This window comes from Heteronotia binoei, chromosome 2 (genome assembly GCF_032191835.1).
Source record: "Heteronotia binoei isolate CCM8104 ecotype False Entrance Well chromosome 2, APGP_CSIRO_Hbin_v1, whole genome shotgun sequence".
NCBI lineage: Eukaryota > Metazoa > Chordata > Lepidosauria > Squamata > Gekkonidae > Heteronotia > Heteronotia binoei.
This window is the reverse complement of record NC_083224.1, coordinates 9172156-9198629: the sequence shown is the minus strand read 5'-3', so window position 1 is coordinate 9198629 and position 26474 is coordinate 9172156. Positions and strand designations below refer to the sequence as shown.

General features: G+C 50.4%; 1 protein-coding gene across 1 annotated transcript in view; it reads left to right on the top strand.

Annotated features, from left to right (window-relative positions):
* The window catches only part of C2H20orf96 (chromosome 2 C20orf96 homolog), a 35986-nt gene extending 17618 nt beyond the window's left edge, over positions 1 to 18368 (top strand). The window contains 8 exon segments of the mRNA XM_060233189.1: positions 3541 to 3699; positions 5235 to 5256; positions 5259 to 5333; positions 7720 to 7877; positions 7975 to 8076; positions 10840 to 10926; positions 14351 to 14469; positions 18079 to 18368. Coding sequence (XP_060089172.1) covers positions 3541 to 3699; positions 5235 to 5256; positions 5259 to 5333; positions 7720 to 7877; positions 7975 to 8076; positions 10840 to 10926; positions 14351 to 14469; positions 18079 to 18139 — 783 coding nt within the window. The 3' untranslated portion in view covers positions 18140 to 18368.
* Positions 18369 to 26474: the final 8106 nt, after the last annotated feature.

The window sequence follows — 26474 nt, the reverse complement described above, 5'->3', positions numbered from 1 at the left end:
CCAAGACCCTCTGGTATTATCCATCTATATCTTGTGCCCTCTGCACGTAACTGATCGGTTAGCTTCTTGTACTTTTTCCTATCGCTGATCACTTCTCTTGGTAGCTCTTTCATTATTTTAACTCTGCTCCCTTCTATTGCCCAGGCTTTTTGGTACCCTTTTCTCACGATTTTCTCTGCCACCTCTTTTGATCTTAATCTTATGACGATGTCTCTTGGCAGGCCTTTATTTTTCGCATAAACTGAGTTGACTCTATAGGCACCCTCCAACATACTCTTAAATCTGTCAGGGTCTTCTTCTATGTACTCAGTGATGATATCCACCATATAGCCTTTTAAATCTGTCTCTTCTTTTTCAGGTACCCCTCTTAGACGCACTTGTGACTCCAGCAACTTACAGTCGTGTATTATGACCTTTTCTTGAATTTTTAGCAAGGCAGAGACCTGTGTATCCACTTTCATCTCTACCTCTTTCACTTTATTTTGAGTCTCTTCCTTAAAACTCTCTATCTCCTTCCTAAGGTCTCCAACTTCTTTTTTAATATCTTTTTTTATTGCCAAATGCAATTTGTCCATAGCTTTTAACATTTTTGCCTCCAGAGCGTCAAATTGAGACTGCATCTTGTCAAATGATTGGGCTCTTGCACGTGTTATTCTTTCTACTGACATATAAAAAATCACCAAACCTTAAAAAAATCCCCACATAAAGTTTAGCATCCAATCCAATAGCTTAGAGCCAGTTCTTTCAGATGAGACTAGTTTCGTTTTTCTCCCTTCTTCCTGAGCAAAGATATTGAATTTTAACAATTTTGACAGTTTTTCTCCCTTTTAAAATGGCAATCGTTATTTCTCTATGGTACAGTTCCAGCCTAGAGAGGTCTCTCTTCGTCTTTCTTGGTCTGAGTCTTGGACTCAATTCCTTCCTAGTTCAAAGGTCGGATGTCACAGCTCTTGTTATCCTTATAGGCTCTGATTTATTGTCCAGCCCCTTTTAGTTTCACTTCCTGTCACAGCTTAGACTGATCTCGTGTCTAGTCTCGCAGTTTTTTGAGCTGCATGAAGAAACCGCAACCACAAAAATCCACAACAATATGTCTTTTCTCCAAATATCTTTGAAGGCAATTATTTTTACGGCGTTCAATTTTCACAAGCTGAATTCTTTTCCTACTATGCCCCCACTCAGCTCAGTTCATTCAAGGTTCTGCAGTTTATGGGCATATATACACGGCAACTCTCTTTTCTTTCTTCTGCGTCACCAGCCTCCGACTGCCAACTTTCACTCTTATCTTGAAGGGTTTTTTTATTTTTTGCTGTTGTTCACTTCCAAAGCCACAGAGCTCAGCTTAACAAGGTAAAAGTTTTTTGTTTTTTTTCCATTCAATTATGCTTTGCCTTCGTCTGTTGTTAATCCACTCAGTATTTAAACTATATTCAAAGTCTCTCAGAGTGAAGATAAGAATGATGAGTGTACCTTTTAGATGTTCTCAACTCCCCCGGCTGCTATTTTCTTGCAATTAAAATCCGTCCTTCTAGAGTGCTTGGATTCCGACAGCCTTGAGTGACCGAAGTCACTTTAGAGTCACTGCAGACGATGGTTGACAAATTCCATTGCCGGACATCAAGAACTGAAGGAGCCAGCTTCCTGACTCCTCCAGTTCGATATCAACAGCATTAAAGGAAGATAAGTCGTCTTGGGTTAACCCTTGCCTAGGGTTAATGAGCATAGACCTTATCAGGGGTCTTTAATACCCTGAACAGTGACAATAAAATCCCCCTCTGTTAGGGAGCTGCAGACTGTCTTCCAGCCAAACAGGAAGTCCAGAAATACATTGGATAGTGATGTTCTTGTCCACCTAATTTACTTTTTAACATGTTAACATAATTCTGGTTTGCCATAGGAAAAAGGAATACAATAAAATATCCAGAGGTCCATCAGTAGCAATTAGCCACAGCATATTGTTGGAACTCTGTCTGGAGCAGTGATGCTCTGTATTCTTGGTGCTTGGGAGGGGCAACAGCGGGAGGGCTTCTAGTGTCCTGGCCCCACTGGTGGATCTCCTGATGGCACCTGGGTTTTTGGCTCCTGTGTGACACAGCGTTGGACTGGGTGGGCCATTGGCCTGATCCAACATGGCTTCTCTTATGTTCTTATGTGACACAGAGTGTTGGACTGGAGGGGCCACTGGCCTGATCCAACAGGGCTTCTCTTATGTTCTTATGTGACACAGAGTGTTGGACTGGAGGGGCCACTGGCCTGATCCAACATGGCTTCTCTTATGTTCTTATGTTTGGGCAGTGAAGCTCTGTATTCTTAGTGCTTGGGAGGGGCAACAGTGGGAGGGCTTCTAGTGTCCTGGCCTCACTAGTGGACCTCCTGATGGCACCTGGTTTTTTGGCCCCTGTGTGACACAGCGTTGGACTGGATGGGCCACTGACCTGATGCAACATGGCTTCTCTTATGTTTGGGCAGTGAAGCTCTGTATTCTTAGTGCTTGGGGGGGGGGGGGCAACAGTGGGAGGGCTTCTAGTGTCCTGGCCTCACTAGTGGACCTCCTGATGGCACCTGGTTTTTTGGTCCCTGTGTGACACAAAGTGTTGGACTGGATGGGCCATTGGCCTAATCCAACAGGGCTTCTCTTATGTTCTTATAGATGGAACTCTCTGTCTGGGGCAGTGAAGCTCTGTATTCTTAGTGCTTGGGAGGGGCGACAGTGGGAGGGCTTCTAGCGTCCTGGCCCCACTGACAGACCTCTTAATGGCACCTGGTTTTTTAGCCCCTGTGTGACACAGAGTGTTGGGCTGGATGGGCCACTGGCCTGATCCAACACGGCTTCCCTTATGTTCTTATGAGAGTTGGATCAACATATCGAGCAGAGGTCCATCAGTGGCTATTAGCCACAGGGTATGGATGGAACTCTCTGTCTGGGGCAGTGATGCTCTGTATTCTTGATGCTTGGTGGGTAGGGCAACAGTGGGAGGGCTTCTGGTGTTCTGGCCCCACTGATGGACCTCCTGATGGCACCTGATTTTTTGGCCCCTGTGTGACACAGAGTGTTGGACTGGATGGGCCATTGGCCTGATCCAACAGGGCTTCTCTTCTGTTCTTATGTGACACAGAGTGTTGGACTGGATGGGCCACTGGCCTGATCCAACATGGCTTCTCTTCTGTTCTTATGTGACACAGAGTGTTGGACTGGATGGGCCATTGGCGTGATACAACATGGCTTCTCTTCTGTTCTTATATTCAGAATTCACCACTGTGCTTCCACATTTTGGTGATCAGAAAATGGTCGTGGCCAGCCATGTTTCTTTTGGCCCGGGGCTTATAAGGAGATTGTGTGTACTTGATCAAAGTGCTCTCTGAGGTTCATCTGGGGAGTGGCGGTCCCTGGGCCATACAGGGATTTAAAGGTCATAACCTCCGCTGGAGACCCTGTAGAACAGCTACCGGTCTGACTAGACAAGACTGACCTCAGTGGACCAAAGCCTCTGATTCAGTGTAAGGCAGCCTTCATGTGTTCATCCCTCCTTCCTTCCGCAGAGACTTTCCAAGGCCAAAATGAGCTCCTTGGAGGAACTGAAGCGCCATTCCCATTTCCTCCTGGAGAAGAACCGGCATCTGAGGGAGGACATCCAGGAGAAGGATGCGGACACCGCTCGGCAAGCCAGAGACCTCCTCCAGCAGTACGACATGTTTGGGGTAAGCCCAGGATGGGCGGCTGGGGGTTGGAGGAGCGGCAGCAATAGAAACGCCCGGGGCTTTTTTTGATAGCAGGAGCTCCTTTGCATATTAGGCCACACCCCTCAGATGTAGCCAATCCTCCAAGAGCTTACAGGGCTCTTAGTGCGGGGCCTACTGTAAGCTCCAGAAGGATTGGCAACATCAGGGGTGTGTGGCCTAATATGCAAAGGAGCTTATGGGGCTCTTAGTTCGGGGCCTACTGTAAGCTCCAGGAGGATCGGCCACATCAGGGAGGTGTGGTCAAATATGCAAAGGAGCTTACGGGGCTCTTAGTGTGGGGCCTACTGTAAGCTACAGGAGGATCGGCTACATCAGGGAGGTGTGGCCAAATATGCAAAGGAGCTTATGGGGCTCTTAGTTTGGGGCCTACTGTAAGCTCCAGGAGGATCGGCTACATCAGGGAGGTGTGGCCAAATATGCAAAGGAGCTTACGGGGCTCTTAGTGCGGGGACTACTGTAAGCTCCAGGAAGATCGGCTACATCAGGGAGGTGTGGCCAAATATGCAAAGGAGTTTACGGAGCTCTTAGTGCAGGGCCTACTGTAAGCTCCAGGAGGATTGGCTACATCAGGGAGGTGTGGCCAAATATGCAAAGGAGCTTACGGGGCTCTTAGTGCGGGGCCTACTGTAAGCTCCAGGAGGATCGGCTACATCAGGGAGGTGTGGCCAAATATGCAAAGGAGCTTACGGGGCTCTTAGTACGGGGCCTACTGTAAGCTCCAGGAGGATTGGCTACATCAGGGAGGTGTGGCCAAATATGCAAAGGAGCTTACGGGGCTCTTAATGCGGGGCCTACTGTAAGCTCCAGGAGGATCGGCTACATCAGGGAGGTGTGGCCAAATATGCAAAGGAGCTTACGGGGCTCTTAGTACGGGGCCTACTGTAAGCTCCAGGAGGATCGGCTACATCAGGGAGGTGTGGCCAAATATGCAAAGGAGCTTACGGGGCTCTTAGTGCGGGGCCTACTGTAAGCTCCAGGAGGATCGGCTACATCAGGGAGGTGTGGCCAAATATGCAAAGGAGCTTACGGGGCTCTTAGTGCGGGGCCTACTGTAAGCTCCAGGAAGATCGGCTACATCAGGGAGGTGTGGCCAAATATGCAAAGGAGCTTATGGGGCTCTTAGTTCGGGGCCTACTGTAAGCTCCAGGAGGATCGGCTACATCGGGGAGGTGTGGCCAAATATGCAAAGGTGTCCCTGCTGCAAAAGAAGCCCTGTCGCCTGTCTCCCGCAGGCCATGATGCTGATTCCCCTCCTTTTGGAGGAATGGAATCACCCAGGGGGTCTCTGCCTCCTTGTCATCCTCTGAGTGGGCAACAGGCAGGGAATGAAGGAAGCATGTCTCTGCCACACCCCTGCTTCAGTTTGCTGGGGGCGGCGGTGGGGCATTTCTTCACGTTCCAGTGGCCGCCAAACTGCCCAGGAGCCGGAGTTTGGTCCGCACTGTTCTGAGCACAGCCCCAAGGTCCTGACACCCGGGCTTCTGTCCCCGCAGACGATCATCACCACCCTCCAGGACTCAGTCAGAACCAAGTGGGCGTGGCTAAAGCGGAGCTCCTAGAGACTGAGAAAATGGTGGAGAAGAATATGGGAAGTAAGCATTGTCCTGCTTGCGAGCCGGTTTGGTGTGGTGGTGAAGTGCGCGGACTCTTATCTGGGAGAACCGGGTTTGATTCCCCACTCCTCCACTTGCAGCTGCTGGAATGGCCGTGGGTTAGCCATAGCTCTCGCAGAGCTGTCCTTGAAAGGGCAACTTCTGGGAGAGCTCTCTCAGCCCCCACCCACCTCACAGGGTGTCTGTTGTGGGGGAAGAAGATAAAGGAGATTGTAAGCTGCTCTGGTACTCTGATTCAGAGAAGACGACAGGGTATAAATCCTTCTTTTTTTCCCCTTCTCCTCCTCCTTCTCTCTTCCTTCTTCTCCTTCTTCTCCTAATCCTTCTTCTCTTCCTTCTCCTCCTCTCTTCCTTCTTCTCCTTCTCCTCCTTCTTCTCCTTCTCCTTCTCTTTCTCCTCCTCCTCCTTCTCCTCTTCCTTCTCCTCCTTCCCTTCCTTCTCCTCCTCTTCCTGCTTCTCCTTCTCCTCCTCCTCCTCCTTCTCTTCCTTCTTCTCCTCTTCCTTTGCCCCAGCCAGTATAGCTTGGTTTGAGGGCCTGTTGTCCCCTTGGCACCCACACAGATCATGTCCTGGTTTGAGAAGGTGCAGATCGTAGTTGTGAGAGTCCCAGAAGGTGCTCCATCAAGGTGGGGAGAAGAGCCCCGTCTCCGGGCCTTTATTTATTTATTTTTTTGCTTTATTTATATCCCGCTTTTCTCCCCAGTTAGGAGAACTGTTTAGGATATCGTTCTTCTGTTCCCTGTCTTCTCACAGCAACCACCCTATGAGGGGGGCCAGGTAGGGAGTCTGTGACAGGCCAAAGGTCGCCCAAGCAAGCTTCCAAAGCAGAGGTGGGACTTGGAACCTGAATTGCCAAGAGTCGTAGTCTGACTATCGTGCAGTGTCGGTCCTGTGAATTTAGGGGAAGGGATTTGTGAATTCCGTTAAGAGCCCCGTGGCGCAGAGTGGGAAAGCTGCAGTACTGCAGTCGGAGCCCTCTGCTCACGACTTGAGTTCGATCCCAGCGGAAGCTGGTTCAGGTAGCCGGCTCGAGGTTGACTCAGCCTTCCGTCCTTCCGAGGTCGGTGAAATGAGGACCCAGCTTGCTGGGGGGAAAGTGTAGAGGACTGGGGAAGGCAAGGGCAAACCACCCCGGCTTCTGGTGTCTTGGCCCCACTGGTGGACCTCCTGATGGCCCCTGGTTTTTTTGGCCACTGTGTGACAAGAGTGTTGGACTGGAGGGGCCATTGTCCTGATCCAACATGGCTTCTCTTATGTCTGGGGCAGTGGTGCTCTGTCGGAAACCCAGAGTCGGAAACGACTGGTGCTTGCACAGGGGACTGCCTTTACCTTTATTTGTGAAATTAAGAGCCCCGTGGTGCAGAGTGGTCAAGCTGCAGTACTGCAGTCCAAGCTCTGCTCGCGACTTGAGTTCGATCCCCGGTGGAAGCCGGGTTTTTAGGTCGCCTGCTCGAGGTTGACTCAGCCTTCCGAGGTAGGTCAAATGAGTTCCCAACTTGCTGGGGGGAAAGCGTAGATGTCTGGGGAAGGCAATGGCAAAACACCCTGTAAAAAGTCTGCCGTGAAAACGTGAAAGAAACGTCACCCCAGAGTCGAAAATGACTGGTGCTTGCACAGGGGACTACCTTTACCTTTAACATAATATATATAGAGCCCTGTGGCGAAGAGTGTTAAAGCTGCGGTGCTACAGTCCTAAGCTCTGCTCACGACCTGAGTTCGATCCCCGGAGGAAGCTGGTTTTTTAGGTCGCTGGCTCGAGGTTGACTCAGCCTTCCAGCCTTCCGAGGTCGGTCAAATGAGTCCCCAACTTGCTGGTGGGAAAGTGTAGACAACTGGGGAAGGCGAGGGCAAACCACCCCGTAAAAAAGTCTGCCATGAAAACGTGAAAGCAACGTCACCCCTGAGTCGGAAACGACTGGTGCTTGCACACCTTTACTTTTTTATTTGTGAATTTCTTGCATCACGCAGGGGGTTGGACTAGATGACCCTGGGGGGTCCCTTCCAATTCTATTTTTTCTTGCATCGTGCAGGGGGTTGGACTAGATGACCCTGGGGAGTCCCTTCCAATTCTATGTTTCTTGCATCGCGCAGGGGGTTGGACTAGATGACCCTGGGGGGTCCCTTCCAATTCTATGTTTCTTGCATCGCGCAGGGGGTTGGACTAGATGACTCTGGGAGGTCCCTTCCAATTCTATGATTCCATGTCCAGGGAAGGATTTCCACCTGCAGCCGCCGCCTCGTGTCCCAGAGCTAGGCAGCCCTTCCCTGCTGAAGAGAGCTAGAGGCGTCAGAAGTCAGCTTCTCCATTCCCTTAGATGAGAGCAGCCTCCAGCCTCTTCCTCTCCTTGATTTCTTCCCTGGCCAGAACTGGAGCTGGAGCTGGGCCGGATGAACGCCAAAGTCCGGGCTTTCCAGGAAGAGCTCAACTTCCTGCGGACGTACATGGACAAGGAGTACCCGGTGAAATCCGTTCAGATCGCCTCTCTGCTGCGCAGCATCCAGGACCTGAGCGAGGAGCAGCAGGTGTGGGCGGGGAAGGGAGAGGCGGGCGCGGCTGCGGGGGTCTCCCTCCTCCGCCTCCTGACCCCGGGGGCTTCGGCCCGTCTCCTCCCCTTCCCAGGATGAGCTGGAGGAGGCCGAGGAGATGGCCAAGCACTTCTTGGAGACAATCGTGAAGAGGACCCAGGAGGAAACGGAGCACATCTTGCAGGCTGTCGTCGCGGTGAGTGAGACCCAGTTGGGTGCCGTGGTGACATGCGCGGACTCTTATCTGGGAGAGCCCGGTTTGATTCCCCACTCCTCCGCTTGCAGCTGCTGGAAGGGCCTTGGGTCAGCTATAGCTCTCTTATCTGGGAGAACCGGGTTTGATTCCCCACTCCTCCACTTGCAGCTGCTGGAAGGGCCTTGGGACAGCCAGAGCTCTCTTATCTGGGAGAACCGGGTCTGATTCCCCACTCCTCCACTTGCAGCTGCTGGAAGGGCCTTGGGACAGCCGCAGCTCTCGCAGGAGTTGTCCTTGAAAGGGCAGCTTTTGCCAGAGCTCTCTCAGCCCCACCCACCTCACAGGGTATCTGTTGTGGGGGGAGAAGATAAAGGAGATTGTGACGGCTCAGAGACTCTTGAGATTTAGAGTGCAGGGCGGGGTGTATAAATCCAGGATCTTCGCAGCCCCATCTACCTCACAGGGTGTCTGTCTGAGTAAAGAACAGTCTGAGTAAAGAACATAAGAGAAGCCCTGTTGGATCAGGCCAGTGGCCCCTCCAGTCCAACACTCTGTGTCACATAAGAACATAAGAGAAGCCCTGTTGGATCAGGCCAGTGGCCCCTCCAGTCCAACACTCTATGTCACAGAAGAACATAAGAGAAGCCATGTTGGATCAGGCCAATGGCCCCTCCAGTCCAACACTCTGTGTCACATAAGAACAGAAGAGAAGCCCTGTTGGATCAGGCCAATGGCCCATCCAGTCCAACACTCTGTGTCACATAAGAACAGAAGAGAAGCCCTGTTGGATCAGGCCAATGGCCCATCCAGTCCAACACTCTGTGGCACAGAAGAACATAATAGAAGCCCTGTTGGATCAGACCAGTGGCCCCTCCAGTCCAACACTCTGAGTCACAGAAGAACATAAGAGAAGCCATGTTGGATCAGGCCAGTGGCCCCTCCAGTCCAACACTCTGTGTCACAGAAGAACATAAGAGAAGCCATGTTGGATCAGGCCAATGGCCCATCCAGTCCAACACTCTGTGGCACAGAAGAACATAATAGAAGCCCTGTTGGATGAGGCCAGTGGCCCCTCCAGTCCAACACTCTGAGTCACAGAAGAACATAAGAGAAGCCATGTTTGATCAGGCCAATGGCCCCTCCAGTCCAACACTCTGTGTCACAACATAAGAGAAGCCCTGTTGGATCAGGCCAGTGGCCCATCCAGTACAACACTTTGTGTCACATAAGAACATAATAGAAGCCATGTTGGATCAGGCCAATGGCCCCTCCAGTCCAGCACTCTGTGTCACATAAGAAGATAAGAGAAGCCCTGTTGGATCAAGCCAATGGCCCATCCAGTCCAGCACTCTGTGTCACACAGTGGCCAATATGTGTGTGTGTGTATACACACACACACACACACACACATATATACTGTGGCTAATAGCCACTGATGGACCTCTGCTCCATATTTTTATCCAATCTCCTCTTAAAGCTGGATGTGCTTGTAGCCACCACCACCTCCTGTGGCAGTGAATTCCACATGTTAATCACCCTTTGGGTGAAGAAGGACTTCCTTTTATCCGTTTTAACCTGTCTGCTCAGCAATTTCATTGAATGCCCACGAGTTCTTGTATTGTGAGAAAGGGAGAAAAGTACTTCTTTCTCTACTTTCTCCATCCCATGCATTATCTTGTAAACCTCTATCATGTCACCCCGCAGTCGACGTTTCTCCAAGCTAAAGAGCCCCAAGCGTTTTAACCTTTCTTCATAGAGAAAGTGTTCTAAACCTTGAATCATTCTAGTTGCCCTTTTCTGGACTTTTTCCAATGCTATAATATCCTTTTTGAGGTGCGGTGACCAGAATTGTACACAGTACTCCAAATGAGACCGCACCATCGATTTATACAGGAGCATTATGATACTGGCTGATTTGTTTTCAGTTCCCTTCCTAATAATTCCCAGCATGGTGTTGGCCTTTTTTTTTGCAATTACACACTGTCTTGACATTTTCAGTGAGTTCTCTACCATGACCCCAAGATCTCTCTTGGTCAGTCCCTGCCAGTTCACAGTACTGTAGACAAGGCTGACCTTGATGGACCGAGGGTCTGCTTCAGTAGAAGGCAGCTTCACGTGTTCCGCTTTTGGGGGCTGCTGTAGCTCAACGGTAGAGCATCCGCTTGGGATGCAGAAGGTCCCAGGTTCAATCCCCGGCATCTCCAACTAAAATGGGTTCAGGCAAGTAGGTGTGAAAAACCTCAGCTTGAGACTCTGGAGAGCAGGGGAGGGAGGGTGGCTCAGTGGTAGAGCATCTGCTTGATAAACCGAAGGTCCCAGGTTCAATCCCTGGCATCTCCAAAAAAGGGTCCAGGCAAATAGGTGTGAAAAACCTCCGCTTGAGACTCTGGAGAGCCGTTGCCAGTCTGAGTAGACAAGACTGACTTTGGTGGACCCAGGGTCTGATTCAGTAGAAGACAGCTTCATATGTTCATATGTATCTCAGTGTGTGATGTGAGCCAGGTGTTGGCAAGTCACATATTATGTGGGGAGGGACGGTGGCTCAGTGGTAGAGCATCCGCTTGGGATGCAGAAGGTCCCAGGTTCAATCCCTGGCATCGCCACTTCGAAGGGCTCAGGTAATAATAAGTGACGTGTTAGACCTCTGCCACAGAGCTGCTGCCAGTCTGAGCGGGCAATACTGACCTGGATGCGCCAGTGGTGTGATTCAGTGTCAGGCGATTCCACCTCCGCTCACGTGTATCCTTCCCTCTCCCCACGCAGGAGAAAGTGTTGGAGTACCAGGATGGCCTCAAGCAGATGGCAAGGAACAACGGGGAACTGCGGCGACAGATCCAGACGCAAAAGAAGGTGGGGGCAGCGGCCAGGGACTCCTTGCGGCTGGCAGGGCTCGGCGAGGGCTTGCATCTTCCCACACCAGACGATAGCTGCTCTGTCATTTAAGCGGCTTCCCTTGGGATCATCTTCTTGCCAGTTTGGTGTAGTGGTGAAGTGTGCGGACCCTTATCTGGGAGAACCGGGTTTGATTCCCCACTCCTCCACTTGCACCTGCTGGAATGGCCTTGGGTCAGCTGGAGCTCTGGCAGAGGTTGTCCTTGAAAGGGCTGCTTCTGTCAGAGCTCTCTCAGCCCCACCCACCTCACTGGGTGTCTGTTCTGGGGGGAGAAGATAAAGAAGATTGTAAGCCGCTCTGATTCAGAGAGAAGGGCGGGGTATAAATCTGCAATTCTTCTTCTTGCTGGAACTGGAACAAGAGCAGCATGTAACTTGAATGATGTGTAAAGGAAGGTGGGTGTCTGGTGTGTAGCCAGGGGTGTATCCAGCTAGGGAACACATGGAGTTGCCTTCTATTGAATCAGTCCCTTCTGAGCCCACAGAAAACAATTCTGCACCATCCTGTACAGGACAGCCTTTCAAGTCCTTGAAGGTGGTGATCCTGTCACCTCTCAGCCGCCTCCTCTCCAGGCTAAACATCCCCAGCTCCTTCAACCTTTCCTCATAGGACTTGGTCTCCAGACCCCTTACCATCTTCGTCACCCTCCTCTGGACCTGTTCCAGCTTGTCTAGATCCTTCTTAAAATGTGGTGCCCAAAACTGAACACAAGACTCCAGGTCAGTGTTCCCTCTAAGCTGAGTTAGTGTGAGGTAGCTCACAGGGGGGTTTTTTGCCTCTGGCTCACACATTTTTGTCTTCGCTCAGGAAAAATGGCCCCAGAGCAAACAAATTCATGCAGCAGCCCACAACTTGAATGCCAGTTGCTCACAAAGTAGAATTTATGCTCACAAGATTCCACAGCTTACAGGGAACTTTGCTCTAGGTGAGGTCTTACCAGAGCAGAGTAAAGTGACACCACATCACGTGATCCAGACACTATACTTCTGTTGACACAGCCCAAAATTGCATTTGCCTTTTTAGCCACCGCATCACACTGTTGGCTCACGTTCAGCGTATGATCCACTAAGACCCCTAGATCCTTTTCGCACAGACTACTGCTAAGACAAATCTCCTCCATCCTGTAGCCATGCATTGGATTTTTCCTCCCTAAATGCAGAACTTTACAATTATCCCCGTTAAAACTCATTTACATAAGAACATAAGAGAAGCCATGTTGGATCAGGCCAGTGGCCCAACCAGCCCAACGCTCTTGTGTCACACAGTGGCCAAAAACCCCTGGGGCCATCAGGAGGTCCATCAGTGGGGCTCGAAGCCCTCCCACTATGCCCCCACCAAGCACCTAGAATACAGAGCATCACTGCCCCAGACAGAGAGTTCCATCTACCCCTTGTGGCTAATAGCCCCTGATGGACCTCTGCTCCAGATGTTTATCCAATCCCCTCTTGAAGCTGTCTATGCTTGTAGCCACCACCACCTCCTGTGGCAGAGAGAAGGGCGGGATATAAATCTGCAGTCTTCTTCTTCTCTTTACCCCCCACAACCACAATCATGTGCAAGAGACCCCAAACCACACTCGAAGACCACAGTTTAGTGCACTGGCTTCCGAGCCCCCTTAGTTAACCACAGCACGGGCATCGACAAGTCGAATCCAGCTTCAGGATTCTCTTCCAGATTGGGGGCATAAGAACATAAGAGAAGTCATGTTGGATCAGGCCAATGGCCCATCGAGTCCAACACTCTGAGTCACATAAGAACATAAGAGAAGCCATGTTGAATCAGGCCAGTGGCCCATCTAGTCCAACACTCTGTGTCACATAAGAACATAAGAGAAGCCATGTTGGATCAGGCCAGTGGCCCCTCCAGTCCAACACTCTGTGTCACATAAGAACATAAGAGAAGCCATGTTGGATCAGGCCAGTGGCCCCTCCAGTCCAACACTCTGTGTCACATAAGAACATAAGAGAAGCTCTGTTGGATCAGGCCAGTGGCCCCTCCAGTCCAACACTCTGTGTCACATAAGAACATGAGAGAAGCTCTGTTGGATCAGGCCAGTGGACCATCCAGTCCAACACTCTGTGTCACATAAGAACAGAAGAGAAGCCATGTTGGATCAGGCCAATGGCCCATCCAGTCCAACACTCTGTGTCACACAGTGGCAAAAAAACCCAAGTGCCATCAGGAGGTCCACCAGTGGGGTCAAGACACTAGAAGCCCTCCCACTGTGCCCCCTCCAGCACCCAGAATACAGAGCATCACTGCCTCAGACATAAGTACATAAGAGAAGCCATGTTGGATCAGGCCAGTGGCTCCTCCAGTCCAGCACTCTGTGTCACATAAGAGAAGCCACGTTGGATCAGGCCAATGGCCCATCCAGTCTAACACTCTGTGTCACATAAGAACATAAGAGAAGCCCTGTTGGATCAGGCCAATGGCCCATCCAGTCCAACACTCTGTGTCACAGAAGAACATAAGAGAAACCATGTTGGATCAGGCCAATGGCCCATCCAGTCCAACACTCTGTGTCACAGAAGAACATAAGAGAAGCCATGTTGGATCAGGCCAATGGCCCATCCAGTCCAACACTCTGTGTCACAGAAGAACATAAGAGAAGCCATGTTGGATCAGGCCAATGGCCCATCCAGTCCAACACTCTGTGTCACAGAAGAACATAAGAGAAGCCATGTTGGATCAGGCCAATGGCCCATCCAGTCCAACACTCTGTGTCACACAGTGGCCATAAAAAACCAAGAGCCATCAGAAGGTTCACAAGTGGGGCTGGAAGCCGTCCCACTGTGCCTCCCCCCAAGCACCAAGAATGCAGAGCATCCCTGCCCCAGACAGAGAGTTCCAACAATACACTGTGGCTAACAGCCACTGATGGACCTCTGCTCCATATTTTTATCCAATCCCCTCTTGAAGCTGGCTATGCTTATAGCTGCCACCACCTCCTGTGGCAGTGAATTTTATTGGCTTTAGCCCCGTTTTGCAGCCTGTCAAGGTCATTCTGTATCTGTCCTCTACTGTGTTTGCAACCCCCTCCCAATTTAGTATCGCCTGCAAATTTAATAAGCATTCCCTCTATGGCTTCACCCAAATCGTTGAGAAAGATGTCGAACGAAAGAGGTCCCAGGACAGACCCTCGAGGCACTCCACTTGTCGCTCCTCTCCAAGAGGATGAGGAGCCATTCGCAAGCACTCTTTGGCTGCGCTCTGTCTACCTAGTTACCTAGGCAGGCCTCGTTCCTCAGAAGGGTTGAAGGTGGCTCAGTTGGCATCCGACGGTCGTCCTTGAGGAAGCTCCAGAAGGACCGGAATTAATTCCCCCGCGGGGAGCGTCAGAACTCCTGACCGGCTGCCTTCTTCCTGAACTCTTTTCAGATAATTGATGACCTGGGAAAAGAAATCAACATGCTGCAGAAGGGCACCGTGATACTCCACGAGTGCATCCGGCACCCTCGCGACGTGATCTTTGAGGATGTCCTGCTCCGGAGACCCATGTAAGTACCTGCGGCTGGAGCCATTGATTTGGCTTAATGGGCCTTGGGTCTTTTGTGCATCCTGTAGGCCCCTCCCCTTTCCCCACAATGCATTTCACATCAGGTTAGCAAAAGAATCCACCGAAGGTTAAGGATGCAATGGAGTTAATCCCTAATGGACAAAATCAGTGTCCAGAACAGGAACTAGTTACGTAGGGCATGGGTGGCCAGCGGTAGCTCTCCAGATGTTTTTTTTTTTTTTGCCTGCAACTCCCATCAGCCCCAGCCATTGGCTATGCTGGCTGGGAGTGATGGGAGTTGTAGGCAAAAAACCCCCCAAACGTCTGGAGAGCTGCCGTTGGCCACCCCGGACGTAGGGGAACAAAGGTCCAGTAGCAACTTTTAAGACCAACGAAGTTTTATTTAGAATGTAACCTTTCGTGCATGCAGGCGCACTTCTTCAGACGAGGAATGAGGTACAGTAAGCAGAGCTACATAGAGCTTGTGAGGTTTAGAAGGCAAAGTGGTACAAAGTTAAAATCCAATAGAATAGTAAAATTAACAAATTGGGAAAACCTTTGATCTGGGTTGCATCGGCGTGGCAAACCAATAAACCAGTAACAGGTCAGAATGTGAGAATGTCTGTTAATTATTTAATTGCTAATTCGCCTGAGTCCAAATGAGGGCATTTCTTTCCCAGAAGTTTTTCCCGTCCAACTAATTTACCTTTTAACATGTAACGTTTAGCATGTAACATGTAACTGAATTACCTTTTAACAGGTAACATAAATACATAAGGTCAACTTATTAATAAACACCTCTACATAAACATGCCTGCAACTCCCATCAGCCCCAGCCATTGGCTATGCTGGCTGGGAGTGATGGGAGTTGTAGGCAAAAAGAAAAAACCGTCTGGAGAGCTGTGGGGTTTATGTAGGGGTGTATGTGTGAAGTGCCACCTACTTGTTTCTTATGAATTGACCTAACGAAATGTATTTCTTTTTTCGTTTGCAAACCATGTTTATTGCAAAACACGATGTACAGCCAGCGCCAGTACCATGATAAGAACAATATTGCCAGTATTAATATACTAAAGGAGTGTAAATGATCCAACTAAAGATATTTTGGTATAAAATTTAAATTAGGAATTAGCATGCCTAGCAGCAGTAGCGATAGCAAAACTGATAAGATAGTAGGGAAGGATGAAGATAATTAAGGATAGATGGAACATTGAAAAATTATTAATAAATATTTGATGACTGTCAATGTAGAGCTAAACAAGAAAGAAAAAAAGGCACACCGTTCGCGGGTTTGACTGATTGATGACCTTAGGAATTAATAAGTTGACCTTATGAATTAATGGTCTCCAAGACGTCCTCTCGTCCCGCAGCCTTGCTCTGATCTTGCAAATGGAGGGCCCTTGTGGCTTCCTTGAGGGACGGTGGCTCAGTGGTAGAGCATCTGCTCGGTAAGCAGAAGGTCCCAGGTTCAAGCCCCGGCATCTCCAACTAAAAAGGGTCCAGGCAAGTAGGCATGAAAAACCTCAGCTGGAGAGCAGGGGAGGGAGGGTGGCTCAGTGGTAGAGCATCTGCTTGGTAAGCAGAAGGTCCCAGGTTCAATCCCCGGCATCTCCAACTAAAAAGGGTCCAGGCAAGTAGGCATGAAAAACCTCAGCTGGAGACCCTGGAGAGCAGGGGAGGGATGGTGGCTCAGTGGTAGAGCATTTGCTTGGGAAGCAGAAGGTCCCAGGTTCAGTCCCCAACATCTCCAACTAAAAAGGGTCCAGCCAAATAGGTGTGAAAAACCTCAGTTTGAGATCCTGGAGAGCCATTGCCAGTCTGAGTAGACAAGACTGGCTTTGATGGACCTTTGAGGGTCTGATTCGGTAGAAGGCAGCTTCCTCGGTTCCTACTGATGGAGCTCCTCTGATGGTTCCTTCTGATGGAGCTGGGTCGTCCTCTTTTCCTGGCGCTTTCAGCTCTCCCTAGCAGGATCCTCTTTTCCCAATGACTCTTGTCTTCTCAGAATACGGCCAAAGTACAGTCGCTTCAGTCGTTGAGTCGTTTTAGCATATAGGAGGAGTTCGGGATTGAGCTGAGCCGGAGCCTGTCGAATCGTCCATGTAGGGTAGGAGAGAGAGGACAAAAGAGAGATTTTTCTTCCTCTCCCCGAACCGTAGGAGCTGAGGGCATCCGACGAAGCTGATGGGCGGTAGGGTCAAGACAGGCAGGAGGAAAGCCTTCTTTACACAGAGAGTGATTCAGGTGTGGGATCTGCTGCCAGAGAATGTGGCCGCAGGAAGAAACAGCTTTAAAAGGAGGGATTGGAGAGGCCAATGCAGCTTCTGGAAATCTGCTTTAGTAGCATTTTAATGAGAGGTCGTCGGGGTTTGTAATGCGTTTTTCGTTTAATCGGTTGCACTGTTTCAAATGTGTGTGTTTTAACTCGTCGTCATACATCGCCTAGAGCCTGGCACGGGCTGGAATGAGGCAATTCGTTAAGCTGAATCAATCAGCCAAACTCTGCATTCAAAAGCACTAAGACTATGAATCCCAGAGTCGGGAGGCAGCATCAGGGGAAGGCCTCAGCCTCTATGCCCTGCTGTTGGCTGTCCAGAGGAACTGGTTGGCCCCTGTGTGAGACAGGAGGCTGGACTAGATGGACCCTCATTGGTCTGATCCAGCAGGGCTCTTCTGATGTTCTCATGAAGGCTTCGGCCTCCATGCCCTGTTGGTGGCCCTCCAGAGAAACTGGTGGGCCACTGTGTGAGACAGGAGGCTGGACTAGATGGACCCTCACTGGTCTGACCCAACAGGACTCTTCTGAGGTTCTTATGAAGGCCTCAGCCTCTCTGCCCTGATGTTGGCCCTCCAGAGGAACTGATTGGCCCCTGTGTGAGACAGGAGGCTGGACTGGATAGACCTCACTGGTCTGATAGCAGGGCTCTTCTGATGTTCTTCTCAGGGGAAAGCCTCAGCCTCTCTGCCCTGTTGTTGGCCCTCCAGAGGAACTGGCTGACTACTGTGTGAGACAGGAGGCTGGACTAGATGGACCCTCACAGGTCTGATCCAGCAGGGCTCTTCTGATGTTCTTATGAAGGCCTTGGCCTCTCTGCCCTGTTGTTGGCCCTCCAGAGGAACTGGCTGGCCACTGTGTGATACAGGAGGCTGGACTGGATGGGCCCTCCCTGGTCTGATCCAGCAGGGCTCTTCTGATGTTCTTAGGAAGGCCTCGGCCTCTCTGCCCTGTTGTTGGCCCTCCAGAGGAACTGGCTGGCTACTGTGTGAGACAGGAGGCTGGACTAGATGGACCCTCCCTGGTCTGATCCAGCAGGGCTCTTCTGATGTTCTTAGGAAGGCCTCGGCCTCTCTGCCCTGTTGTTGGCCCTCCAGAGGAACTGGTTGGCCACTGTGTGAGACAGGAGGCTGGACTAGATGGACCCTCCCTGGTCTGATCCAGCAGGGCTCTTCTGATGTGATGTTCTTGAGGTCAGCACTGCATACTCAGACTGCCAGCAGCTGTCCAGGGTCTCAGGCTGGGGTGGGGGGGAGGGGTGTTCTTTATTAAGATTTTTAAGATGCTGATCTGCGGGGGGGGGCTCCTGATCTCTTCTTCGCCGTTTCCCTCCAGATGCACCCCCGATATGGACGTCGTCCTCAACATCCCCACAGAGGAGGAACTGATCCTGTAGTTGCCAGAAAGGAGCCGAACGGACCCGCCTCCGTCACCGAAACGACAGCCTCGTAGACCGCAGCTGCCCCGTCGCTAGGCAGAGCTGACGCAGGGACCGTTGCGCAGCCGAACTGCCCCACGTTGGAGGTTTTAAACCTCCCATCTAGGAACTGTTGGTTCCCCCCCCCCCACACTGACCCTGCCAGCCAGAATTAAGTTCCATTAAAAACAGCCCTAGCTGGACTGAAGAGATTCGGTGTCTCAGTTCATTGCAATAGATCGAGATGCGTAGCTGTGTTAGTCTGCGATGGTAGAAAAGATCCAGAGTCCAGGAGGATCTGAAAGGCCAGCAACGTTTGTGGCTGGACGGGAGCTTTCATGAGTCATGCTCACTTCTCCAGATAGCATCCAAGTGGCTAAGTTTGCAGATGACCCTAAGTCAGGGGTGTCAAACATGCAGTTCAGGGGCCAAATCGGGCCCTGAAGGGCTCCTATTGACGACAACGAAATTGGATTTATATTCCACCCTCCACTCAAGAGTCTCAGAGCGGCTCACAATCTCCTTTATCTTCCTCCCCCACAACTGACACCCTGTGAGGTAGGTGGGGCTGGAGAGGGCTCTCACAGCAGCTGCCCTTTCAAGGACAACCTCTGCAAGAGCTATGGCTGACCCAAGGCCATTCCAGCAGCTGCAAGGGGAGGAGTCTGGAATCAAACCTGGTTCTCCCAGATAAGAGCGCTATGGCTGACCCAAGGCCATTCCAGCAGCTGCAAGGGGAGGAATGGGGAATCAAACCCGGTTCTCCCAGGTAAGAGAGCTCTGGCTGACTCAAGGCCATTCCAGCAGCTGCAAGGGGAGGAGTGGGGAATCAAACCCGGTTCTCCCAGATAAGAGAGCTCTGGCTGACCCAAGGCCATTCCAGCAGCTCCAAGTGGAGGAGTGTGGAATCAAACCCGGTTCTCCCAGATAAGAGCGCTATGGCTGACCCAAGGCTATTCCAGCAGCTGCAAGGGGAGGAATGGGGAATCAAACCCGGTTCTCCCAGGTAAGAGAGCTCTGGCTGACTCAAGGCCATTCCAGCAGCTGCAAGGGGAGGAATGGGGAATCAAACCCGGTTCTCCCAGGTAAGAGAGCTCTGGCTGACTCAAGGCCATTCCAGCAGCTGCAAGGGGAGGAGTGGGGAATCAAACCCGGTTCTCCCAGATAAGAGAGCTCTGGCTGACCCAAGGCCATTCCAGCAGCTCCAAGTGGAGGAGTGTGGAATCAAACCCGGTTCTCCCAGATAAGAGCGCTATGGCTGACCCAAGGCCATTCCAGCAGCTGCAAGTGGAAGAGTGGGGAATCAAACCCGGTTGTTCCAGATAAGAGTCCGCACACTTAACCAGTACACCAAACTGGCTCTCAGTGGGCATCAGCGTAGCATACGAGGTACAACATGGGCAAGTGCAAAGTAATGCACATCGGAGTCCAAAATCATCTATGCATGCACATTGATGGGGTCTGCACTGGTGGAAACTGACCAGGAGAGGTATAATAATAATAATGTTTGTGACGGAACCGGCCCGATTCTGCCTTCAGACCCGGTCCCGTCAGCTCCCTATCGAGTCGCCAACTCCTGGAGGGAGCTATTTCTCCTCCTGCCCCTTGGGCTCGCTGCCACCACCTGCTCAGTCTAGGGGTTCAGATTGAGAGGAACAGGACTCCCAATCCCCCTCTCTAGCTATGAGGCCAGGCCTCAAGGTCCTCTGCCACCCTGTACTTGGGTTTCACAGAGACCTCAGCACTTCTTTGGGGCACCTCTGGAGGATTGGCACCTTATCCAACTGCATGCCTTCCCCCTTCCCCGGGGCCCCCTTCATAAAGCAGCGTGGTCTAGAGCGGTTGGGGATCTATGTGGTACAGAGGTTGACTGCCAGCATTCAAAACAGTAAAAATATTTATTTAAAAGAGAAAAACAAACGGAAAGAAAAACAAACCAAAAACAGTTGCATATAAAAGGTTAGCACAGGACAGCACCCGCACAGCAAACAGCATGATAAAGAAAAGGTGTTATAAACGCATCCTACTGTCCCTGGTCTAAACTTGCCCCACCTTGGGGATGACTTACTTGGTCTGACTGCCTGGGGGCCTCACAGGCAGGAGCCCCCATGCTCACCACATGCTCCCTCGAGCGCCAGTTGCAAAACTGCCTTCTCTTCCTGCTAACTCCAATCCAAAGAACAAAAGAACTTCCTGCCTCTCTAGGAGACTTTCCCCCTAGAGTTGTTGGTTTGGCTCTGGAAGGGAGGGGGGGGAGTGAGGGGAGGGCTAGGCCAAAGCCTGCTTAGGAGTTTCATGTTTTCCCTCCCAATGAAGCACCAACATGGACTAAAATGGCGTTTCTCCACAATGTTTTATTTATATCCCGCCCTCCCCGCCGAGGCAGGCTCAGGGCGGCTAACAACATAACAATGCAATAAATTATACAATAGGTTTTAAAAACAGCATTTAACCTTAAAACATTCCAGTTTAAAATTAAACATTAAATATTTCTGGTGCTATTCCATCAGTAGATATGATGGCGGATCTCACTTAAAGCGAATCCATCTATCGTTCAGTCAGGCAAAGGCCATCCTAAAAAGCATGGCCTTGCAGGCCCTGCAGAACCGTTCGAGGCTCCGCAGGGCCCGCACTTCTTCCGGGAGCTGGTTCCATAGGTGTGGGGCTGCAAAAGAGAAGGCTCGTATACGGGTGTTCTGTAGTTTTGCCTCCTTCGGCCCAGGGATAGTCACTAGGAGTATCTTGTTGACTCCGTGTGCGACTGAAATAAAAAAGGCCAACGCCATGCTAGGGGTAATTAGGAAGGGAATTGAAGACAAATCAGCCAGTATCGTAATGGCCATGTATAAATCTTCGACGCAGCCTCATTTGGAATACTGTGTGCAATTCTGGTCACCGCACCTCAAAAAAGATATTAGAGCACTGGAAAAGGTACAAAAAAGGGGCAGCTAAAATAATTGAGAGGATGGAACACTTTCCCTTCCGCCTTCTCTTGGTCAGTCTCCTTCAGTTCCCACCCCATCAACTTGTATTTATAGCTAGGATTTTTGGCTCCGATGTGCATTACTTTGCACTTGGTCACCTTGAACCTCATTTGCCACGTCGACGCCCACTCACCCAGCCTCAACAGATCTCTTCGGAGGGCCTCACAATTTATTTATTTTTTTGGTTCACAATAATTTTTGTTCATCAGAGTGCGCCTGCTAATTCTCTCTTCAATAACAGTCGCCACTAAACTTTAACGACGATGGGGAAAAATTTCAGAAGTATATTGAAAAAACAGTGGAAAGTGAAAGGACATTTGGTGATTTTTGATAATGGCTAATTTTTAAAGTAACCATAGGAGTATAGTTAAAATGAAATTATGGGAATATACTTTAATCCTTTTTTTAGGGTAAGGAATAGAACTAATGAAGATGGATAATATTAATAGCAAGTAATTTTTTCCTTATTTGTATTTTATTATACTTAAAAGTTCTCTTTTTTTAAGAAGATTTTTTAAATGTTAATATTACCTTTTATTTTTTTTTCTTTATATTTTAAGTAAAATGCACCGGGGAAAGTCATGGGAAGGGGGGGAGGGAGGTGGAAAATGTGATGCAATATATAGATATTTACCTTTTGATAGTAATTGAATATCAATATAATATGTTACTGAGTAGTAAAATTAGGGTTTGTAGAATCTTTCGGGCTCAAGCGCCGTGTTCTACTGGAGAAAGTTTTCCTTCCAGACGTTTTCGTTCTCAGCTGCGGAGAACATCCTCAGTGGCGTTGCAGCCGGAGCAGGCGCTCAGACCTTCTTGGCTGCTGTGCATTGAGCCCGAAAGATTCTACAAACCCTAATGATGTTACCAGCCGTGAAAAACCTGAAATCTTTGATAATAGTAAAATTGTTTTACACCATAACAGTCGCCACTAACTTTCCTGGTATTGAAGCGGTCCTAAATATAGAGAAAGTGGGCTTTGTCTGATGAAGTGTGCTTCTAGCACACGAAAGCTTACGTTCTAAATAAAACTTTTTGGGTCTTAAAGGTGCCGCTGGACTTGCCTTCTGAGTTACATTACCGCATTATTTGACGGCAGCCTCCTGATCTACCACTAGGTGGAGACAAGCTATAACCTTTATTCCAACAGATAATGTCTCCAGATCTCCTGACATGAGATAGTTGATCTAACCTGCCCGTATAATTTTTCAGAAAAACCAGTCACTGTACCAGAGAACTGAACAGTAGCAAATATTATACTGATTTTCAGAAAGGGAACTAGAGGGGAACCAGGAAATGACAGCCCGTCAGCATATGTCCTAGGCAAATTAGCAGAAAATGTCATCAAAGATAGAATTGTGAGGCACATAGAGGGACAAGGCCTAGTGAGGGAAGGTCAGCATGGCTTCTGCAAAGGGAAGTCCTGCTTCACCAGCCTTTTGGAGACCAAGTCCTATGAAGAAAGGTTGAAGGAGCTCGGCATTTTTAGCCTGGAGAGGAGGCAGCTGAGAGGTGATACGATCACCATCTTCAACTCCTTGAAGGGCTGTCATCTAGAGCAGGGGTGGCCAACGGTAGCTCTCCAGATGTTTTTTGCCTACAACTCCCATCAGCCCCAGCCGTTGGCCATGCTGGCTGGGGCTGATGGGAGTTGTAGGCAAAAAAATATCTGGAGAGCTACCATTGGCCACCCCTGATCTAGAGGATGGTGTGGAATTGTTTTCTGTGGCCCCAGAAGTTCAGACCAGAACCAGTGGATTGAAATTAAGTCAAAAGAGTTTCCAGCTCAACATTAGGAAGAACTTCCTGACTGTTAGAGGGGTTCCTCAGTGGAACAGGCTTCCTCCTCAGGAGGTGTTGGGCTCTCCTTCCTTGGAGGTTTTTAAACATAGGCTAGAGAGCCAGTTTTGTGTAGTGGTTAAGTCCGCAGACTCTTATCTGGGGGAACCGGGTTTGATTCCCCACTCCTCCACTTGCAGCTGCTGGAATGGCCTTGGGTCAGCCATAGCTCTGGCAGAGGTTGTCCTTGAAAGAGCAGCTGCTGTGAGAGCCCTCTCAGCCCCACATACCTCACAGGGTGTCTGTTGTTGGGGGGAGAAGAGATAGAAGATTGCAGCTGCTGAAATGGCCTTGGGTCAGCCATAGCTCTGGCAGAGGTTGTCCTTGAAAGAACAGCTGCTGTGAGAGCCCTCTCAGCCCCACCTACCTCACAGGGTGTCTGTTGTGGGGGGAGAAGAGATAGAAGATTGCCGCTGCTGGAATGGCCTTGGGTCAGCCATAGCTCTGGTAGAAGTTGTCCTTGAAAAAGCAGCTGCTGTGAGAGCCCTCTCAGCCCCACCTACCTCACAGGGTGTCTGTTGTGGGGGGAGAAGAGATAGAAGATTGCAGCTGCTGGAATGGCCTTGGGTTAGCCATAGCTATTGCAGTTGTTCTTGAAAGGGCAGCTGTTGTGAGAGCCCTCTCAGCCCCACACACATCACAGGGTGTCTTGTGGGGGAAGGAGTTAAAGGAGATTGATTCAGAGAGAAGGGCCAGGGTATAAACCTGCGGTCTTCTTCTTCTAGATGGCCATCTGACAGCAATGAGGATCCTGTGAATTTAGGGGGAGGTATTTCGAGTTTCCTGCATTGTGCAGGGGGTTGGACTAGATGACCCTGGAGGTCCCTTCCAACTCTATGATTCTGATTCTTTGGGAAAGTCAATAAGCACGTAGATAACAGTAACCCAGTAGACATATACTTGAACTTTCAAAAGGCTTTTGACAAGGTACCTCTCCACAGAATCCTAAGTAAGCATAGAAGCCATTGGATAAGAGGCGGGTTCTCTTATGGATTAGAAATCGATTCAATGACAGACAGCAAAGAATAGGAATCGATGGACAGTTGTCACAGTGAACGGAAGTGAGCTGTGGGGTCCCACAAGGTTCAGTATTGAGGCCAGTATTATTCAGCGTAAGGAGTCCCGCGGCACAGAGTGGTGAAGCTGCAGTCCTGCAGTCTGAGCTCTCTGCTCGAGTCACAACCTGAGTTTGATCCCAGCCAAAGAAGAAGAAGATGATATTGGATTTATATCCTGCCCTCCACTCTGAAGAGTCTCAGAGCTGCTCACAATCTCCTTTCCCTTCCTCCCCCACAACAGACACCCTGTGAGGTAGATGAAGATATTGGATTTATATCCCGCCCTCCACTCCAAAGAGTCTCAGGCTCACAATCTCCTTTCCCTTCCTCCCCCACAACACACACCCGGTGAGGTAGATGAAGATATTGGATTTATATCCCGCCCTCCACTCCAAAGAGTCTCAGAGCGGCTCACAATCTCCTTTCCCTTCCTCCCCCACAACAGACACCCTGTGAGGTAGAAGAAGATACTGGATTTATATCCCGCCCTCCACTCCGAAGAGTCTCAGAGCGGCTCACAATCTCCTTTCCCTTCCCCCCCCACAGCAGACACCCTGTGAGGTAGATGAAGATACTGGATTTATATCCCGCCCTCCACTCCGAAGAGTCTCAGAGCGGCTCACAATCTCCTTTCCCTTCCTCCCCCACAACAGACACCCTGTGAGGTGGTTGGGGCTGAGAGGGCTCTCACAGCAGCTGCCCTTTCAAGGACAACCTCTGCCAGAGCTCTGGCTGACCCAAGGCCATTCCAGCAGGTGCAAGTGGAGAACTGGGGAATCAAACTCGGTTCTCCCAGATAAGAGTCTACACACTTAACCACTACACCAAAGCTGGTTCAGGTCGCCGGCTCCAGGTTGACTCAGCCTTCCATCCTTCCGAGGTCGGTGAAATGAGGACCCAGCTTGCTGGGGGGAAAGCGTAGAGGACTGGGGAAGGCAAGGGCAAACCACCCCGTAAAATGTCTGCCATGAAAACGTTGTGATGCGACGTCACCTCGAGGGTCAGTAACGACTCGGTCCTTGCACACCTTCACCTTCCATTATTTGGTTTGTGGATAAAGGATCCAGCACTGGGGGTAACTCGTGCAGCAGACAAGTCTGCAGGTGACAGAAGATTATTCAGGATGGTATTGGGGAGGGGCACAGTGGGAGGGCTTCTGGTGTCCTGGCCCCACTGATGGGCCTCCTGATGGCCCCTGGTTCTTTTGGCCACTGGGTGACAAGAGTGTTGGACTGGAGGGGCCATTGGCCTGATCCAACATGACATCTCTTAAGTCTGGGGCAGTGATGCTGTGTGTTCTTGGTGCTTGGGAGGCATAGTGGGAGGGCTTCTGGAGTTGTGGTGGACCTCCTGATGGCCCCTGGGCTTTGCCCACCATGTGACACAGAGTGTTGGACTGGATGGGCCATTGGCCTGATCCAACATGGCTTCTCTTATGGTCTTATATGGATCAGAGGTCCATCAGTGGCTATTAGCCACAGCGTTGGAACTCTCTGTCTGGGGCAGTGATGCTCTGTATTCTTGGTGCTTTGGGGGAGGGCACAGTGGGAGGGCTTCTAGTGTCCTGGCCCCACTGGTGGACCTCCTGATGGTGCATGTTTTTTTTGGCCACTGTGTGACACAGAGTGTTGGACTGGAGGGGCCACTGGCCTGATCCAACATGGCTTCTCTTATGTTCTTACGTGACACAGAGTGTTGGACTGGAGGGGCCACTGGCCTGATCCAACAGGGCTTCTCTTCTGTTCTTCTGTGACACAGAGTGTTGGAGTGGATGGGCCACTGGCCTGATCCAACAGGGCTTCTCTTATGTTCTTATGTGACACAGAGTGTTGGACTGGATGGGCCATTGGCCTGATCCAACAGGGCTTCTCTTATGTTCTTATGTGACACAGAGTGTTGGACTGGAGGGGCCATTGGCCTGATCCAACAGGGCTTCTCTTATGTTCTTATGTGACACAGAGTGTTGGACTGGAGGGGCCACTGGCCTGATCCAACAGGGCTTCTCTTATGTGACACAGAGTGTTGGACTGGATGGGCCACTGGCCTGATCCAACAGGGCTTCTCTTATGTGACACAGAGTGTTGGACTGGATGGGCCACTGGCCTGATCCAACAGGGCTTCTCTTATGTTCTTATGTGACACAGAGTGTTGGACTGGAGGGGCCATTGGCCTGATCCAACAGGGCTTCTCTTATGTTCTTATGTGACACAGAGTGTTGGACTGGAGGGGCCACTGGCCTGATCCAACAGGGCTTCTCTTATGTTCTTATGTGACACAGAGTGTTGGACTGGATGGGCCACTGGCCTGATCCAACAGGGCTTCTCTGATGTTCTTATGTGACACAGAGTGTTGGACTGGAGGGGCCACTGGCCTGATCCAACATGGCTTCTCTTATGTTCTTACGTGACACAGAGTGTTGGACTGGAGGGGCCA